Source organism: Nanorana parkeri, unplaced genomic scaffold, assembly GCF_000935625.1.
Source record: "Nanorana parkeri isolate BGI_ZX_2015 unplaced genomic scaffold, ASM93562v1 scaffold475, whole genome shotgun sequence".
Taxonomy (NCBI): Eukaryota; Metazoa; Chordata; class Amphibia; order Anura; family Dicroglossidae; genus Nanorana; species Nanorana parkeri.
Genome location: NW_017306743.1, coordinates 492,273 through 511,686, shown reverse-complemented (window position 1 = coordinate 511,686; position 19,414 = coordinate 492,273). Strand labels below are relative to the sequence as shown.

The window sequence follows — 19,414 nt, the reverse complement described above, 5'->3', positions numbered from 1 at the left end:
TGGGGCTAGCTGAAAGTGACCTTCAGGCACTGTTTCCTGTAAGGAGCTTTGCCGTTCTGCTAACAAGTTGGCACACTTTCCAGGTCCAGAACCACTGTTGCTGCCTCAGAACTTGCCCTGTCTCCGAAGACTCGCTCTGCGAGTAGGCCAATCGGGTTGAGCACCAGGAGCGATCAGCCAGTTATCTCTAGTCTCGGGTCTTTAGCGCTCCTACAGCTGCAACAACCTTCTCATTAATACCTCTCTTTGAGGTATTCTGTAGGGTTTGGGAGCACCCTTTTGGGTCCTGCAGGCCCCAGAGCGTACACTGCATTTGTTCCCTTTTGGGAAGGATTTTGCTTTTGAAATGGTCTGTGCTCACATTGGATCTGCAGGTGACCTACTTTTTAACAGGGAAACCATTAGGTCAGTAGAGGAGTTCCTCACATTTAAGGGCTCTACGGACTTATGGTTAGAATTAAAAAGTGATCGCTGGCGGGTCCTACCCTTTGCCCTATTCTGACTGACCTTAAACTGCGACAGAATTGGCTAAATCCCTCAAAGTATCTCACCACCATGTCAGTGGATCTCTTCCATGATTGATTTTGCGGAACAGATGTCTGGGGCTTTGTATTCCAGCTGTGATGGCCTGCTGGAAGCATCTCTGCTTGTCTCTTGCATGGGTTTAATTCAAATGCAGCGTGCTCAGGCTACAAGGGCTGGGATGGGGACACTGCATCTAAGAAGCCCCTGACCTGCTTGGCCTTTGAGGAATGACATCTCTTCAGACCTATTCTTGACCTTTATCAGGGTTATCACTGGAGGCCAATGTCTACCAGAGTACAGCTGGGGGAGGGGGGGTTTTAGCATGTAGACCAGAACAAGCTCCTAGCCCCTGCAGTGTGGGAGTAGCCCCACTGCAAGGGTTAACACTTTTGCCTGGAGTTCTGCTTTAATGATCCTACTGATAAGAAATAACTGGTCCGGGAAAGGTTCTCCAGTGATTCAACTGGTTCAGCTTTTCAACCATTTATAAAACTACTGGTTTCATATCCCAGGATTTAGCCACTTGGACGGATCTGACGACTGCTGGAGTTCCTCTGGATTTTAGTGAATGTGTGGATCAGATGACTAAGGGTTAGTTCACACCATATGCAGTGTGTTCTGGCCGGAACGCACTGCCTCGCATTGTGGCCGGCTCACTTTTTTGCCGGGCTGGAGGGGTGCGTGGTGGGCCATTGACGTGGGTGGCACCTTAGCCACGCCCTCCGGCTGCAATGGGATCGCAAGGCACATTGTGCCTGCGGTGCGATCAAAATGCTGCAAGCACTATTTTCAGCGCACTGGACCGCAGGCACAATGTGCCCTGCGATCCCGTGCGGTAATTGCGGCCGGAGGGTGTGGCTAAGGTGCCATTCACTTCAATGGCTCGCCACGCCCCCTCCAGCCCGGCAAAAAAGTGAGCCGGCCGCAATGCGAGGCAGTGTGTTCCGGCCAGAATCGGACCGGAGCGCACTGCATATGGTGGGAACTAACCTTTAAGCAATGAAGATCACCAGCACTCAAAAGATAAGATAAATCCAAGTGTTTTTATTCAAAGAAGCATGTCACGAGTGAAGAGCCAATGTTTTTCGGAAACCAAGCAGCGTCCCTTCATGGTCACCATGGTTGCCCTGATAAAGGGACCCGGCGTGGTTCCGAAACGTTGGCTCTTCAACACTCCTGACATGCTTCTTTGAATAAAAACGTCTGGAGGTTTGTTTTTTTTGCAGAGGTTTGGAAAGATTACATTTTGGATGTCTGGGTTCAAGAGGTGATTTACAGCCATTAAAAGATAGTTTAATCTTCCTCCTGCTCCTCAGTTCTTTACATCCCGAGTATCAGCAACGTCAGAAAAACTTTTTTTTTTTTTTGACAGTTCAAGGCCTATTGGATAAGGATATTATTTGATAAATACTTCTACTCAATCACTTTGTATCACCATAAATGTGATACTAAATTGTTAATCAAATTATAAAAAAATAATTATTTAATATGTAGCTTATGCATATATAAAAATAATTTTATATGTAATTATTTTTTATAATATGGCCAACAATTTTTTTTTAAATAAACTAAATAGTAATAAAGTACAATACATAGACTATATTGCCAAAAGTATCGGGATGCCTTTACACGCACATGACATTTTATGGTATCCCAGTCTTAATCCGCAGGGTTCAGTATTGGGTTGGCTCCGCCCTTTGCCGCTATAACAGCTTCAACTCTTCTGGGAAGGTGTCCACAAGGTTTAGGAGTGTGTCTATGGGAATGTTGGACCATTTGTGAGGTCAGGTACTGATGTTGGAGGAGAAGGCCGGGCTCACAGTCTCCGCTCTAATTCATCCCAAAGGGGTTCTATTGGGTTGAGGTCAGGCCAGTCACGTTCCTCCACCCCAAACTCGCTCATTCCAATGATTTGAAGGGGTGTCCCAATACTTTTGGCAATATAGTGTATGTTAGTTTAGGTCCACAGAACAAAGTGAGCGCCATTCTTGGTCACAGAGCACTGAATGGTTATAAAGAAGTTCTCATAGCTTGTGAGGTTTTCGATCTTTAATGTTGGAGTCCACCAGAGGGCGCTCTGAGTTATACTGTCACATTACCTTGGACTTTCATTCTTCTAGTCCACTAGAGGGTGCACCATGGACATCATTGGACTATTGCACTATGGAGATTTCTGTGTTAGCATTGAACTAATACAGTTTGTGGATTTAATACGTTGCTTTAGTATTTCATTCACATTGGTGTTTGTATGAGTAGGTAGCGCAGAGCTAATCCAATCACTATAGTTTTGTATTATTGGGTGTATTTGAGTAAGTAAGTTTAGTTCCTTTTTAGCTCTGCGCATTTTGTAGTATTTATATCTCAGACATCTCTTGCCTGCAGAATGACGGAGGGATCCCCCCAAACCCCCCACGCTGCTCCCCCCTCCCGGTATCCCGCTGTGCCTGGTGCGGGCCCGGGACCAGCATGGTGGCTCTCTGACGGGGGATTAGAGGGAGGTCGGTACACGATCTACCTCAGGTCCCCTCTCCGCTGTCAGAATGCGGAAGTGATGTATATTACATCACTTCCACATTCTTGTTTCACTCGCCAGCTTCAAAAGCTGATGAAGCAGCTCTCTGAGATTAGAGACCTAGGGGGGTCCCTAGGTGACATTTGGGGTCTTGGAGACCACTGATGTCTCCATAAAGAGGCATGACATGACACACTGCATGTGAAGGCTGTGTGCTGTTGCTACGTGTGCAGTGTGTCGCAACCTTTTAGACCACCAGAGATTTGAGCACTGTGATAAAATCTCATGTAGACAATTACATTCTACATGTTATTATTAAAACTATATTCCACGCACAGCACTAAATATTCACAAAAAAATATTATATATGTGCAAATTCAAGTGAAAAAGTAAATATAAGAGACATACCTTCTATAAGCACCAAAACAATCCCAAGAATGATAATAATAACAATATGCAAAAACAATACTACAAATTAATAAGTAAAACATTTGTTGCGATAGTATAAATTGCATATTCTAAACATTTGTGGGAGTTTACACTAAAAAAGCAGCATGTAAATCAGATATACTAAAGAAGACTGTCTTTATTGCTAAGACTTGGTTGCAGTCCAGATAACATCGTAGGCGTTATTTAAGCAGTAATCCTCAAAAAATCCAAAAATATATTAATGGGGAGAATATGAATTTCATTTTGTGTCACTGAAGGCGAAGGTCTGTATTGTCCATGCAACAATATCGATTCTTGTGTTGCATTACGAAGATTCTGGTTATCTTCGAATCCCGCGTAAGTTTGCCGAGATCGCAGGTTTGGTTATAGTTTTTGATAAATGGGAAAAAAAAGCTTCTTCGTGTATAAAGTCAGGGAGGAGGCACTTCTCAGATTAACAGTCACATTTATTTTTGCGTGGATTTTCTTCCTTTTCTAACAAAGTCACAGATTCTCCGTTGGCCTTTTGGATCGGAACGTCATGCTGTTAAGGAAAAGAACGGAAATAAGAAATGCAGCTGTATGTCTCCAATGTCTTGTAATTACCTTCTCTGACCACTAGTGGGATATAGGTCACTCCTCCCGTCACCCTAAGCTCAGTATACCGTGAGCTACAGCTCGCGGTATACTGAGACGCCAGAGCGGATCCCAACATCGATGTCGAGATCCGCCCAGCTGCGTGAGTGACAGCTGGCTCTGCCTATCTAGACGCAGAGCCAGCTGTACCCGCCCCCTCCCGTTCCACCAGTCCGCGCTAGAGGATCGGAGCGTGGGATCCAGCCCCTCCCCTGTCACGGCTAGCATCGAGAGGTGAGCGAACGCCAGTATGTATTCGCTCACCTCCCGATCTACTGAGCCGACCTGTGACAGTCTCATTGTCACAGGTTGGCTAGAACTATGAGGTGAGTGAAAAGCACTCACCTCATAGTTCTCCTTTAAGAGCAAGTGCACTTTTCCAAGGCGGGGTTGCAAGTATGTCTCTGTGGGGGTTAAAGGTCTGACCACTGGACTGCGATTGAGGATATTTTGCCTGTAAAGTCTCACTAGGGCACTGCATTGATACAGCAGCCAACAAGTGGTAAAAATCCCCAAGAAGACCTCAATGTATCTCTAAACCTCTGAGGCTGGTTTGGTTGAGTGGCAGGAGTTACCTTCTTGCTGCAGCTTTTCACCACCTACTCCCCTCACTGCTCTTTGTGCTCACTTCATGATACTACATGTGTTGCATAGGCATTACAAATGTATGTATGTATTAGGCCTTTTAAACAACCAGATAGGATAAACAAGATAAATCACTTTTTAGCCATATCACAAAAGGTACACTTACCCCATAAATTGTAATACAGAACAATGGACTTTCACAATTATCTATACATACATGCTTGATGGCTAGTCTGATGGCTTCCAAAAATGCTTCCTCTACGTTCATTGCTTCCTTTGCACTGGTTTCAAAGTATTCTGCATTACACGACTTGCACCACTCCTGTGCCTGACGAGGAGTAACCTGTAATAAAATACAGCAAATTACAGATAAACTGTACTGCATGGGAACGAGGGTAGCCACCTGTCCAGGATTCACCCGGACAGTCCGGGTTTTGAATGCGGTGTCCGGGTTTCATGGCAGCTTAAACCGGATGTCAGGCAGAAAGGGGCAACCAAAATTAAGATATGCGCTACTGGCCCCCCACTGAAAATAGTCGCAACTGTGATATTTACATATGAATTGGCGGCGCTATTTACATATGAATAAGCAGCAACTCATTCTCCCCCAAAAATTTCCGTGCGTTGCTAGAGTGTTCGGGTTTTGCTGGAAGAAAAGGTGGCGACCCTAATGGGAACCTCCTTGACTCCGGTGTTATTTGGTCAATGAAGGATCAGGGCCATCACAAGGAATATGTTGTGCTTGTGTTCTCCCCTTCTGTAAGATAATTCCAAGTGCAAGGTCACCAGCACTGTACAATACAACCGAGTCCTTGTTGGCAGATTGTTCGTTTAAGGCACTAAAAATCTGTTGGCATGACGGCACAGGAGCATTAGCCCAATATGGAAACTTCAGGTGATCGTTTAGTTCTCTCGGTTAACTATGCACACATGGAGGGGCCCACCCGGCTGGTGTGGGGCCTGGGGGTGGAAAGGGGCTCTATGTGGGAGGAAACTAAGGTAAATCTGAGTGCATAAGAAGATAACACATATCCATCACTGAATTATTAGAGAACTATGAGGCGATTATGGTTGTAGAGTGTATGGCCACCTTAAGGAGAACTATGGGGAAAAGCCCTAACCCCATAGTTCTCCTTTAAGGATTGCAAAGGTTGCTGTTGCCATGTACACCGGTCATGTACTCTTTGTGGCAATTCCAATCATGAAGAGCTGATTACAAAACAATGCGTAGATCAGCAGACTGTTATCTGGTGCCTCTGGGTTGCCCAAAAGAATTCAGACATTATGTCATAGGGTACTGTGGACCCTCTTTGTCACCAGCATGTGACATGGAACTCTTGCTGTGGCATAACTTTGGTCATCAGGTCTTCGCCCAAGCCTTAGTGTGCAGATGTTGCACAATTAACATATCAGATCCCAACACTCAGGAAGCTCACATGGTGGCAGCTGATTGCAGGTGGAGCCAAGGTGTAGTACTAAATTGTGAGGTAAAATTAAAAAGTCAGATAGGTAGATGAAATCTGAAAAAAAGGCAGCGCAAGCAGCAGCAACATCTGGGGGAAGTCGGAGTTATAAGCAAAAGCAAATCAGAAATACAGAGTAGTGAGACACACCACAAATACCTTTGATCAAGTATAGGCCTAAAAGCACTGACCTCACTTGAAAGCCTACTGATTGAAGCCAGGTGTGGAGCTTACAGTGTGACCATGCTGCAGGGCAGAGGCACGACCAGCAGATGGTGTGAGTGCAAATCCAGCAGGTCTAATCCTAATGTGCACAAAGGGAAGGTCACTATCCACCCACAACCAAGAACCAATGGACAGAGCGGGTGTATCTTTTATACTTGATATAATAGTTGCCAGACTGGGTGTCGCTAGCTCTAAGGACACATTTTACCACAAAATTGACCTGTGTTTCCGGGCATGTGGAACGCAAGCCGGCTCCCTGCGTTCAGGGGCGGGAGGGGGCATGGCGGTGCATTGTAGTCCACATGGCACCAGTCACACACCCCGCCCGCAGTACGAGCGCCCGCACCCAGAACGCAGGCACATTAATGCCCGAGAGAGAGTTTTTGCTGCCATCTGTAGGGTTTTATTTATAGTTCTAAATAATCAGTGACTGAAAAAGTCAGCAGCGGCGGCTCTCCTATTTCTTCCCACACAGATTCCCCTTCATATCACAGTGCGTTATAGTTTTATCCCGCTAGATTCATAGTAAATATGATCAAACACAGCAGAGAAAAGCAAGAAGAGGTTTGTTTGCACAGTGATGCGTCGGGTGCAGTAGAAAACAATGCACTGACCTGACGTTCCTCGAGATCTGCCTTGTTGGCAATCACCACAAAGGGAAATTTGTCTGGAGATGAAGGATCAGCTTGTACCAGGAATTCTTTATGCCAGGTGTCAAGAGCGTGGAAGGAATTAGGAGACGTCACATCAAAGACCAGCAAACAACAGTCTGTGCCCCTGTAAAGTGCTGCGCCCAGAGACTGAAAGCGTTCTGTGCCGGCTGTATCCCAAATCTGCACAGAAAAAAGACACAGGTCTAAAACAAGTTTTCTGTATTACTCCAAATCCAAAACCAAATTCAAACTGGTTCTAGAAAATGATAGAGAATAAAAGTTAGAATCCTATTGTTACGGGCCCTCCACGCCCCCTCCTGCCTGGCAAAAAAGTGAGCCGGCCTCAATGCAAGGCAGTGCGTTACCGGCCAGAATTGGACAGGAACGCACTGCTTATGGTGTGAACGAGCCCTTAGGGTTTAAGGGGGAGGAATATATGGGAGGGCAAGGAAGGGGAGTGGGAGAGCACTGGAACACTTAAGGAATAGAAAGGGGGGGACACTATACATTGGGAGAGAGGAATGTAAATAAATAATTAAACCTCCGGCCTCACCCGGCCAAGTGTCTCCCTTTCTTCTTTCTTTTTTTTTCTACAACCCCTAAGTGGCAGATCGTATGGAAAGGAGCGGGATAGGTTTGAATAATATGGAATAGAATAACTATTATAGTTGAGTAGATGCCTGCCTATGGTGTGTTAATATTGAGAGATGAGAGTGATTCCTCATAGATAAAGCTTATGCAATAAGCAGGAAGGAAAATACTACGTAAATGTTTGTTTGGACGTGTGTATATGATTATATGTAGGGATATATCAGTATTTATATGTTTATATGTATATTTCATATTTGAAAATGTATTTTTTTTTTTTTTTAAACCATGTAGTCTCCTGCCAATTTCCAACAATTGGCTTCACAGAGGCTGCCCATTCACACCTCAAAGAGTCAACCCATAAAATGTTATACTGCTCAGAATGAAATATAATTCAAATGAGACGGACCTTTATGAAGAGGTACTGGCCCCATTGAAGCTCTACAGCTTATTCTTTTTTTAAAATAAATTCTCTATTTAAAAGGTTTTTTCAAAATGCATGCAGAATCGGCTCGTTCCCACAAGGGTCTGACAGTAATATAGATACAATATTGGCAGGGCAACGCACACAAGTGGACATACAAAGAACATTAAGTTACTAGAACAGAGGTGTCAGGTGTGGTCGCATCCTCACAACGCCAACTGAACCAGGACACTGTGTAAGCACCGAGATGGCAAGTGACAAAACATGTTCACTGAGGGTTAGGGTAGTGAATATGTTGACAGAAGGAGGGTAGGAGATGGGAAAGAGGGCACAGGGTGGCATCCTCACCCCACGAAAGGCGGCAGAGTCCTGTCTGAATCCTGTCTAAGTGAGAAGTATTCAGGAGACAGCAACTCTGGGGAGCTATGGGGAATTGTCAATATTTGTAACTTCCCGTGACTTTCATCTGATTTCTGTGTTCTCATATTATCTTTTACAGATACCTTCTGCACACTTAGGGCTTAATTTATAAAAGTTGTAATTCCTATATCCATCATTGCCAGCTAGGGGTGCCCGTGCCGTGTGAATGGCATCTGCCTGGCTAAATAAGCCCATAATGTTAATTTACATTATGAGGTCCCCAGAGTCATTCTCATTGGACAAGATCCTCCATCAGTACATGGTCACAAGTAGATGTGCACTATGGTTATTCTTTACCTGTGCCGTCACCATTCTGTCATCTAATCGTAGCTCCTTGGTGAAGAAGTCTGCCCCTATGGTGGCTCTGTAGTAGTTGGTGAAACGACTGTTGACATACTGGTTCATCAGCGCCGACTTTCCCACTCTGCAAGCCACAGAATTTTAATTAGATATTCAATGTGGGCACAAAGAAGACGTACTTAATTCTCTACTTGACTAGAACTAGTAAATTCTTCACATTCCGCCAGTCATGTGAGGTGGAGGGTAAACACCGATTATAAGATCAGAAGCAATAGACGGCTTGCAAAATCCTCATAAAAAGGTATTATTACCCTTCCATGGGTACAGTGTATGTAGAATTGTAGATGGTCTTTCTTCTCAATACTCTGAGAGCAATCTGCTCCTATAGAAGCCATATGAGCTGCTTTTCAATCACATCCGAACAGATCTTTCTTATGGAGGGGCAGTCATGAGATCTAAAATGAACTAATCTTTAGATATTCAGGTATGGGTAACTTAAAAAGTGGATCTAAACTGAAAATGAAGGTCTGCTAAATTAGGTCACATGACCCAGAGTGCCAATGGTTCTCTTTGTTACAGTGCGCAGGTAGGTTACATACACGAGCTCAGCTTCATCGCTTCTGCTTTACGTCTCCTTCTTTCAATACATATTTAAAAGGTTGGCCAACTATTCATAAACAACGCATTCTCTGCATGGCTTATAACTTATCTAAAAACAGCTGTAAGATAGGCTGGCCCTATGCGGATCAAATTTTCTCCGCTTCCTGCTGAATTGGCAGAAAATCCATCTCCATGGGTGGCCTTGCCGGCACCATGTAGCTCGGTAAAAGTCAATTTTTGAACTGGTTTTTTTTTTTTTAAGTAGCTGGTTGGAAAATTGTCGGTCAGGCTAGGTTCACACCAGATGCAGCGCGTCCCAACACGATTCTGGCCAGAACGCACTGCATCGCATAGCAGCCAGCTCACTTTTTCACGGGGCAGGAGGTGGTGTGGCGGGCCATTGAAGTACATGGTACCGTAGCCACGCCCTCCGGCCGCAAGCACTATTTTGATCGCACCGGACCGCAGGCACAATGAAGAGAGGAAAGAGCCCCGCGAAAAAGAGAGCCGACCGCAAAGCGAGGCAGTGCGTTCCGGCCAGAATCGGGACGGAACGCACTGCATCTGGTGTGAACCTCGCCTCAAACAGTGACTGCAGCAATAGCTGGCAGGTAAGAGTCCATGGGGGAATCAAGTAATTTTTCTTGTTCAGACCGCAGGGCTGAATGGGAAAACTTTGGGGGTTTATGGCTAACTTAAGTCCGAGTCATTGTAGTAGCTAATCTATCCTGCTTCTAGAACCCGATTTAAAAATCTCAACACTTACAGGTCTATTCACAAAAAGGGTGAAGAGTTTGGAGAAGGCAGGAGAAGTGAACAATCTCGGACAACATAGCTGAACCGGAAAGTGAGCTGAATTGGAGAATGTTTCCAAATCAGCTATGTTGTCCTAGATTGCTCACTTCTCTTGCCTTCCTCTCCTGCCTTCCTCTCCTGCCTTCCTCTCCTGCCTTCCTCTCCTGCCTTCCTCTCCTGCCTTCTCCAATCTCGTCACCCTTTTGTGAATAACCCTGTATATATCTGCTTCTAGAACCCGATTTAAAAATCTCAACACTTACAGGTCTATTCACAAAAAGGGTGAAGAGTTTGGAGAAGGCAGGAGAAGTGAACAATCTCGGACAACATAGCTGAACCGGAAAGTGAGCTGAATTGGAGAATGTTTCCAAATCAGCTATGTTGTCCTAGATTGCTCCCTTCTCTTGCCTTCCTCTCCTGCCTTCCTCTCCTGCCTTCCTCTCCTGCCTTCCTCTCCTGCCTTCCTCTCCTGCCTTCCTCTCCTGCCTTCCTCTCCTGCCTTCCTCTCCTGCCTTCTCCAATCTCGTCACCCTTTTGTGAATAACCCTGTATATATTTAAAAGTTCAAGAATTTGAAAAATTCACATAAAAAATTACTTTAGGATAATTACATAAAAATATTTGTTTACTAAAAATATACTTTACATTCCCTTTAATGTCCTGTGGATACAAATGTAACTTTCAATTTTGACACTACCAGAGAAGCAAGAGCACCCCAATAGGACACATGGTAAGGCTAACCATTCCCTACTCTATCCGAAATGGAAAAAAGCTTTGGCTTTAGACATACTTTTATCACTTACAAATTTTTGCTTTATAAGAAATAACTGGGCAAGGATGATTTTTGTTGTTCCCCAAAAATTGTGAAGGCTGAGGCAAAAAAAGTTATAGATGACAACTCTAATAACATCCAATCTGTTTTGAAGAATCATTGCTATTTATGACTGAAATTTTTCCAATGATAGATCAGTAGTCTACAGATCTCGATGATACTGAACCCGAAAACCTGAGAATAGAAAAAGGTGTTGCTCATAGCAATCGGTTCCCAGGTTTGTTACATACACAAGGTTAGGCTGAGTGTTTGCTGGGCACAATGCAGACTTTCCTTCCTTCAGTTTTAATAACTCGCCCACCATGATCAGCGTGACTGCTTTTCTACATCACAAAAGACTACAATGTGCATTGCACAATAAATAAAAAAAGACTTACCCCGCATTTCCAATTAAAAGAATTTTGATATGTTGTCTTGAGAACATTTCCCAATGTCAGGTAGAAAAACACATCAGGTGAAATTCCTACGCAGAATACCTAGCAGGAGAGGGAAAGAATAAGCAACGTCAGCCCCATGCGTACGAGGTCTGTTTCTCCAACGATGAGTGACTGACATATATATATATATATATATATATATACACACACTGCTTAACATGGAAAATGTCTTGTATTATCCGTCTGAATTGCAATGTGCATATGTTCAGTGACTGTTCTTACCCCATTCAATCTCTTGGAACGTCTTTGTGTTCGTGGGTCCAATCTTTAGTTAGAAAAAGTCCTGAAGTGGTTAATAGTCCTTGCGTCACTGGTTCACCTTAACCTACCTAATCCCTTTAATAAAATAAAAAAAATTGGCTCATCTTATATACCATGCTATAATGTATCAATAAATAGGTGGCAAGCAAAAGCTCATTCTCACTGATCATTGTGGTAATATTTGTCTGCTTGTATCAACCGAGCATGCTCATTAAGCCCCCTGGTGCCAACTTTATCACTGGCAACAATAGGAATTGGCTGGAAAATTCCACCTTGTTTGATTCTCCCCCAACCTCGGGTCAGCCAGGGCGGTGTCTTTATAGGTTGCAGAAAGCTGCTCGACAAGCAATCATTTTGTATCCTGACCATGACTGGCATCTGGTGGCAAACATTTCATAACAATGGCCACCTTGACAGTCACAATTTATCTCCGATAAAAGTGAAGCAAATCCTGGCGCCGGATGTCTCTAATGCTCCAGTCGCATTTTAGATTTGGGAGGAAGAACTATAGAAAAGAAATGAATAAACACTCGACCATACTGTGTGACGTGTACAATTTCCTGCCTATCAGCAATAGACGTCAGACGGCTCAGCGCAGAATAGGTGACTAGTGTTTGGTGTCTGATCATGCTGCAAGCACAAAGTAAACAACAGAACTTACAGATTACACACACAGACAAAACAGTCCAGACACAAGCGCCAAAACGCCTGGTCCTATCTAGACAGGACAGTAAATATAAACATAGTTTTGGTTTACTTTTGTTGAGCAAAAAACAACCCCCTCTGGTTAATCAATGTACAATGGAAGGAGTTTAACAAACTTTGTTGCAGATTCCTACCTTCCTCTGTTATAAAGAAAAAGCTGTTTGTTTGGCCATGTCCATTCCGGAATGGGAGGGTTCGTTATAACCACCTGGTGCATTCTCAGCGTTCTAGTGATCTAGTGAGGAAAGCTGTATCATCTGCATCCGTGTAGAAGTAGTTAACCCTTAGGCCTCATTTACACTGTAACCGTATCGGGCAGCTCCCGGGAAGGACAGGTGTTGCGTGTGGTTAGTATGGAGCTGCCCGATACGGCCGTGCACGCAGTACGGAGCTGTACACGCCGGCCTTTACCCGTGTGAATGAGGGCTTAGGGCCCATTAACACCATGTCCGGATCATCTCCAGACCAGATTGTTTCCGGACCCAAAGAGCATCCCAATGTATCCCTATGCTATTCCTGGCCTCTGTTCACACCAGCACAGTCCGTTCCAGACCAGACAAATACTGCTTGTCCTATTTTGTCTGGTCTGGAATGCACTGGAACGCATCAAAAACGCATACAAACGACCTGTAAGACCATTTTAAGCAAAATAAATCTAAACACAGCAAAAACACAATGCACTGCGTTCCAGATCTGGTCCAGAAAACAGTGTGAATCTGCCCTTAGAAAGTATATCAGCAAAACTATTTCTATTGCAGGGATGCAGAAATAGTTACTTAGTGCAGACTTCTGGGGAAATCTAGGAGCCAATCACAAGCAAGGAATGACATTTGTGGGGGAGTTGGGTACACCAGTGGTGTATAGAACGCCTCCAAGGTGCCATATTGCATTTTCAGAACAGCTTTTTTTTTAAAGCGGCTTCAGATTGAAATGGAAAGCTAATTTTTAAGTTATCAATCGGCGTGCGTCACAATTTTATATGCTGTATTATTATTATTATTATTATTATTTTAACAAATGTAAAGTTTTCCCTCTGCAGATAAAAAAAGCGATCCACATAGTCAAATATTACTACGTGATCGGAGTGTCACAAACCTTCCCATCCAACACATAAAAATACACGCACATATCAAATAAGCATACAGGTTCATGCAACCTGCTGACTTGTCTGCATTGGTCATATACCAGATCTCCCAGACTGGCATCTGAAACTGCAGAGATCAGAAGTATTAGATACTTGTCCTTTAGGCCTTGTTCACACCAAATGCAGAGCAGATCCGGTCAGGTTTCTGCACACGCAGTGCAGTGGGTTGTGCTGCGTTTTTGATGCGTTCCGGGCCGGTTTTGGTAAAAACCAAAAATGTTGTTTTTTTTTAAGTTTAACATGGGCTTTCAGGCACTTGCATGCGTTTTTGATGCGTTCCAGAGCAGATAAAATAGGGCTTACCGCAGTTTTTTCACCTGCTCTGGATCTGCACGCTGCGATGTGAACTGGCGGTCAAAATACCATACGAATACATTGGACGCAGTTTTGATCCGGTCTGCACCTGTTCTGCTCTGGATCTGCTCCGCGCTTGGTGTGAACAAGGCCTTAGGCTGGGTTCACACCTAGGCGTATCGAATATGCGCGTGTCGCGCGATTCGCGGTAAAAAAAAAAGCTACTTGGCTGTATCCTAATGGAAACCTCACGACAAAAACGCCCCAAAGAAGCTCCTGTACTTATTTGGACGTAGGACATTTTGTAGCGCATTCATACGCCTGTAATACGCCCAGGTGTGAACCGAGCCTAAGGGCTCAGTCACACTAGATGCAGTGCGTTCCGGCCCGATTTTGGCCAGAACTAGCGCCACCCATTCATGCAAGTATCACAGTGGAGACTATTTTCAGTAGGGGGCCAGTAGCCCATCCTAATTTTGGTTGCCCCCGTCTGCCTGACATCTTGTGTCCGGGTTTCTGCTGCCATGAAACCCGGACACAGCATTCAAAACCCGGTCTGTCCGGGTGAATCCTGGACAGGTGGCAACCCTAGTGGATAGCCTTTTACTCGGTATGTTATTAGCTAGGAGAAAAAAAAACCCAGAGCAATGCAAATGACAAAGAGTTTCAGAGATATTGCGCTCTGTGCCATATACATTGCACTACATACCTTGTTTGTGTGTCCAGGGAGTGAAGAAAGTTTGTACAGGACAGTTCCTGTAGTCAGAATAAGTGGAACATCTCATGCTGAGTAACAGAGTTCCTGGTTCCTGAACATGTGAGAGGAGGAGTGGGCTGCTGCTAGCTTTAGGGAGGTGCCGCTGCTCCCTAAACACAAAAGCCTTTTAACACATTTGCTGCCAGATGCAAGCACTGAATGAAAACTGAAACCTGCTTTACCTATAGGGGTGAAAGGTCATTCATTCTTCAGATGTCGGTCTGACAGGTTTGGAGGATGTGCAATGTGACACATTGGGGGTTGATTTACTAAAGGCAAAAAAAGTCTGTTCACTTTGCAAGGGAATTTGCACTTTGCAGGGAAAGTTTCCCCTTAGCTTTAGTGAATGAGGTAAAGGTCTGCTGATTTCCATCATCCAATCGCGTGCAAGCAAAAATACTGTCTTTTTGAATGTTCCTTGCGCATGATTGGCTATTTTTTGCAAAGCGAAATATCGTCACGTTCACCGAGCTAAGGGAAACTTTGCCTGCAATGTGCAAATTCCCTTGCAACAGCCTATTTACCTGTAAAAAAATCAACCCCCATAAACTCGACATTGTGGTAGCAGGATTTTACTGGAGGACAGACCATTTTGTATCCAGGTCCTTCTCTCCAAACTTGTCCCCATTTAAGTGCTTGTTCACACGACATCCGGATTCTGTCCGGACCAGATCCGTGCGCTCATGCACCCAAAATGCATCCCAATGTATCCTTATGTGTTTTATGGGCTACAGTTCTCATGAGCGCAGTCCGTTCCGGTCCAGACAGAAAAAATACTGCATGTCACATTTTGTCCAGTCCGGAAACGGTCTGGAAATGCACGAACGCGTCAAAAAGGCAACGAAAACACGCCGAAAACGCACTGCACTGCAGCTAACATACTTACAGCCCCACTCCAACCCAAAAAAACAAAACTGGAACACACCAAATACGCACTGCGTGCATAGCACCTCGTCTCCAGATCTGGACCAGAAAATTGTGTGAACAAGCCCTAAGGGCCGGTGCACACCTATGCGACACCCCACCGCGCAGCAATCGTGCATGTACAAGTACCTTTTTTCTGCGATACACGACGCGCGGCTGTTTTAGCTGCGATCGTGTTCAGAAGCATGGGCGTAATAGTAGTGGGAAACCGCGCGACCCGCCAGGCGCTACTGGGTTGCCATTGGAAAATAATGGCACCCACAGCGCGATCGGTGCACACCTATACGACTCCTGACCATGTGGCAATCCGCGGGGAATCGTGCACGATTGCCGCGGAGTGGGGTGTCGCATAGGTGTGCATCCGCGCCCTTAGACCTAATGTTTGGTCTTATAAGGGCCGGTTCACACCACAAACTCCGCGTTCCAGTGTGTCCGGCCTCTGGAACGCAAGCCGGCCGCCTCCCTGCGTTTAGGGGCGGGAGGGGGGCGTGGCGGTGCATTGAAGTCAATGGCACCATAGCCGCGCCCCCCCACCTGCAGTGCAATCGCCCCCACCCAGAACGCAGGCACACAATAGTGCATGCACCATTGTCAGAATGCACGAACAGCGACTGCAGCTGAACATTTTTGGCTGGTTTGACAAGTCAATTGAAAAAATTGATTTGTGGACTGTAGAGGTGCCAGTAGGGTCACCCACGGCTGAATTATCTGCTTGAAAGTCTTGTTGGTCAAGATTCAGGCAATGTCTGGCCGGCCTCACTTGTGTTTCAGATGCTCTTGTGTTTCTTTGAGCTCTTCCGTGCTGATTTTGCTTTTTAATTCACTTGTATGGGGAGGAAAAGCAAACAACTAACTATGTACACAAGCCTTGGGGTGGAATAACATCTGTGCTTTGTCAAAGTGCACATATCTCTCAACACTCGTGCACCACAACACTCGTGCATTTCAGTGTACTACGTTGCAAAAATGTCAACCATCTTTACCATGTGATGCGTTAAACATTAAACCTGTATTATGGTGCATTGGCAGCCTATATTAAATGAACGGCCTGTCTTGATTCAGGAACACTAACACGCGTATTAACAACAGCTGGATTCACACCCGAGCTGCCAGTTCTAAACGGTTTTCATGGCACATTTTTGGACGAATAAACGCATGTTTTGAAGCATATTCTGATAGGTTTTACATTTTTGAATCTGTATTCAGACTTTTTGGTTTTAGACAAAGGAAAGCTAGATAATGGAGTATTATTCCCTAATGCTACAGAGATCTGAGGGTCAATCAAAAAAGTAATGGGCAGCACAGTGGCGTAGTGGTTAGACCAGAGCTGGACTTGCAAGCAGGAGAGCAGTTCTTACCAGGCTCAAAAAAAATGCATGCACAGGAGTTCCCATTGAGGTCTCTGGTTCGAATCCCAGCCAGGTCACCTACTGCAAGGAGTTTGCATGTTCTCCCTGGGCTTGCGTGGGTTTCCTCCGGGTACTCCCGTTTCCTCCCACACTCCAAAGACATGCGGGTAGGTTAATTGGCTCCTGTCTAAAAATTGTCCCTGTATGCATGTGAGATAGGGACCTAAAGGTGCCCATTCACTGCACGATTCTCGTACGAGAATCGCGGGAAATCCCACGCAGTGTGAATGAAGGCGTGCGGCCGTTTCTACTGTACGGTCGCACGTCTTTTGTCTAAGGAGCATGTTAGAAAACCAGCATGTTAGAAAAACTGCCCGTTCAGCATTGCGGTCATCGGAAGCCCGCCCCTCAGGGGGGCGGGCTTGCGATGATTGCAAGTACGATCTGCCTGTCCAAGATGGGCAGATCGTACGTTTTTTTAATCACTTTACTGTAAAGTGTATGGCCACCTTTAGATTGTAAGCTCCTTGAGAGTAGGGACTGATGTGAATGTGCAACTATATAAAGTGCTGCGTAAATTGTCAGCATTCTATAAATACCTGTAATAAAATAATGTCTCCATGTCTGTAATTTGAGACCTATTAGGGTGACTGTATATGTTCATGTCCCATGTTATAGAGGTGTCCTTACCCCACTAATGGATGCTTTTCTTTTTTAGATTGAGTGATTAGAAGCATGGATCTGCGGCTAAAACAACGAGCTGTGATTGAATTTCTGGCGAAAGAGGGTTGCGCACCTATGGAAGCCCATAATCGGCTAAAGAATGTTTATGGGGACAAAATGCTTTTCCAGGGGCGACCCTGGAAGACCAGAGCTGGACTTGCAAGCAGGAGAGCAGTTCTTCTTACCAGGCTCAAAAAAAACCGCATGTACAGGAGTTCCCATTGAGGTCTATGGGGCCAAAAAGATTCCCATTCTCCTTGAAAGGTAGCTTGTGTACTTTTAATCATGAGCCATCAAACTAAAGTTGTATGAGCCCTCATAAGTGAACAGACACCATTTAGAAGCATGGGAGTTTGGTTTTTAAGCGTTTTGGAGCTTTGAGCTTCAAGCTACAAAATGCTCCGGTGTGAATCATGGCTGAACTCGCCCTAGGGTTGATGCCAGTTATAAGGACATGCAGCATTTCTCATGTGTCCCACCCATCCTGAGAGAAATATGTGTACTGCATTGATCACACTTCTTGTCTGGCTGTCTATAGCTTTCATTTCTGAGTGTCTGAACCAGAAGCATGGAGCAAGTGAAGTCGGAACTTCTGGGTCAAGTACCCCAATATGTCAATGGCTTTAGGTAAATACACTATATTGTCAAAAGTATTGGGACGCCGGCCTTTACACGCACATGAACTCAATGTGGCCATGGAGGTGATTGGAGCACCTGAATCCAATGATTTGGAGGGGGGGTCCCAATACTTTTGGCAATATAGTGTAAAGATGCCCATACACTGTGCAATTATAGTACGATAATCGCGGGAAATCCCGCGATCGTACGATTATCGCAAGGTGTATGGAAGGCGTGCGACCGTTTCTACTGTACGGTCGCACGTCTTTTGTCGAACCTGCATGCTAGAAAACCCGCCGATAATCGTACGATTGTCCAGGGGTTTCTAGCCTGCTTGTTCGACAACTGCGGAACGGGCCGGTGTGCGCATACTGCCCATTCAGCATTGCGGCCATCGGAAGCCTGCCCCTCGACGGGGAGGGCTTTCGATGATCGCAAGTACGATCTGCCTGTCCAAGATGGGCAGAGCTTTTAATTACCTTACGACCATCGCAAGACAAAAGTCTTGCGATGGTTGTAAGGTGTATGGGCACCTTAAGTGTGTAAGAAAATGTGTTACATGTGTTGCTGATTTTTTTTCATCTTAAATTGGGAATTATGACTACTGGCATAATACGGGCGTGTGCTTTTCCTGAAAAAAATTCCCACCAGAAGATATTGCCGCTTCCCTTTTCAGATAACAGTGATGTGCGCAGTTGCCAGATCCATTAAGCATGATGTATATTTTCCAAGCAGCGTTTAATACAGCGGAGTTGGTTTATTAATGGCAAATAGGCTGTTCGCTTTGTAAGGGGATTTTCCGTTGGTGAAGGTGGTGAAGCTCGCCTGATTTCCCTCATTCAGTCATGTGCAAGCAAAAATACTGTTCTTTTTATTTTCCTTGCATGCAATTGGGCATTCTTTGCTACGTTCACCAAGCTAAGTGAAAATTCCCTATTTGTCTTCAGTATAGCAAGCCCAGTGGCTCAGTCTACCCAAAACAGACATTTCAGGTATGGGCTGATAAGATCACCCAAGGCCTTCTCATATCTGGTGAGGACTCTTGACAAAGGTCATTTACAGACCTTGCTTCTGTCTTACTTCTGATAACAGAGGCAATCAGCTTTGTGTGGACTGCGGTACACCCATAGTTTACACACCACATTTTTTGTTTTATATTGCTGCAAAGAGCCTATTGGTACCTGCGTGTCAGTCTGGCATCAGTCCCATCATTAT

The 19,414-nt window shown here is 44.9% G+C and overlaps 1 protein-coding gene across 1 annotated transcript; it reads right to left on the bottom strand.

Annotated features, from left to right (window-relative positions):
- Nucleotides 1-3,920: 3,920 nt before the first annotated feature.
- LOC108790460 (ras-related protein Rab-7a-like) lies at nt 3,921-14,566 on the bottom strand. Its single transcript, XM_018560719.1, has 6 exons — nt 14,538-14,566; nt 11,365-11,463; nt 8,758-8,884; nt 6,990-7,208; nt 4,905-5,030; nt 3,921-4,010 (listed from the first exon to the last, which is right to left on the bottom strand). The coding sequence occupies exons 2-6, from the start codon at nt 11,409-11,411 to the stop codon at nt 3,921-3,923; spliced, it is 609 nt and encodes a 202-aa protein (XP_018416221.1). The 5' UTR covers nt 11,412-11,463; nt 14,538-14,566.
- Between the last annotated feature and the right edge of the window lie 4,848 nt (nt 14,567-19,414).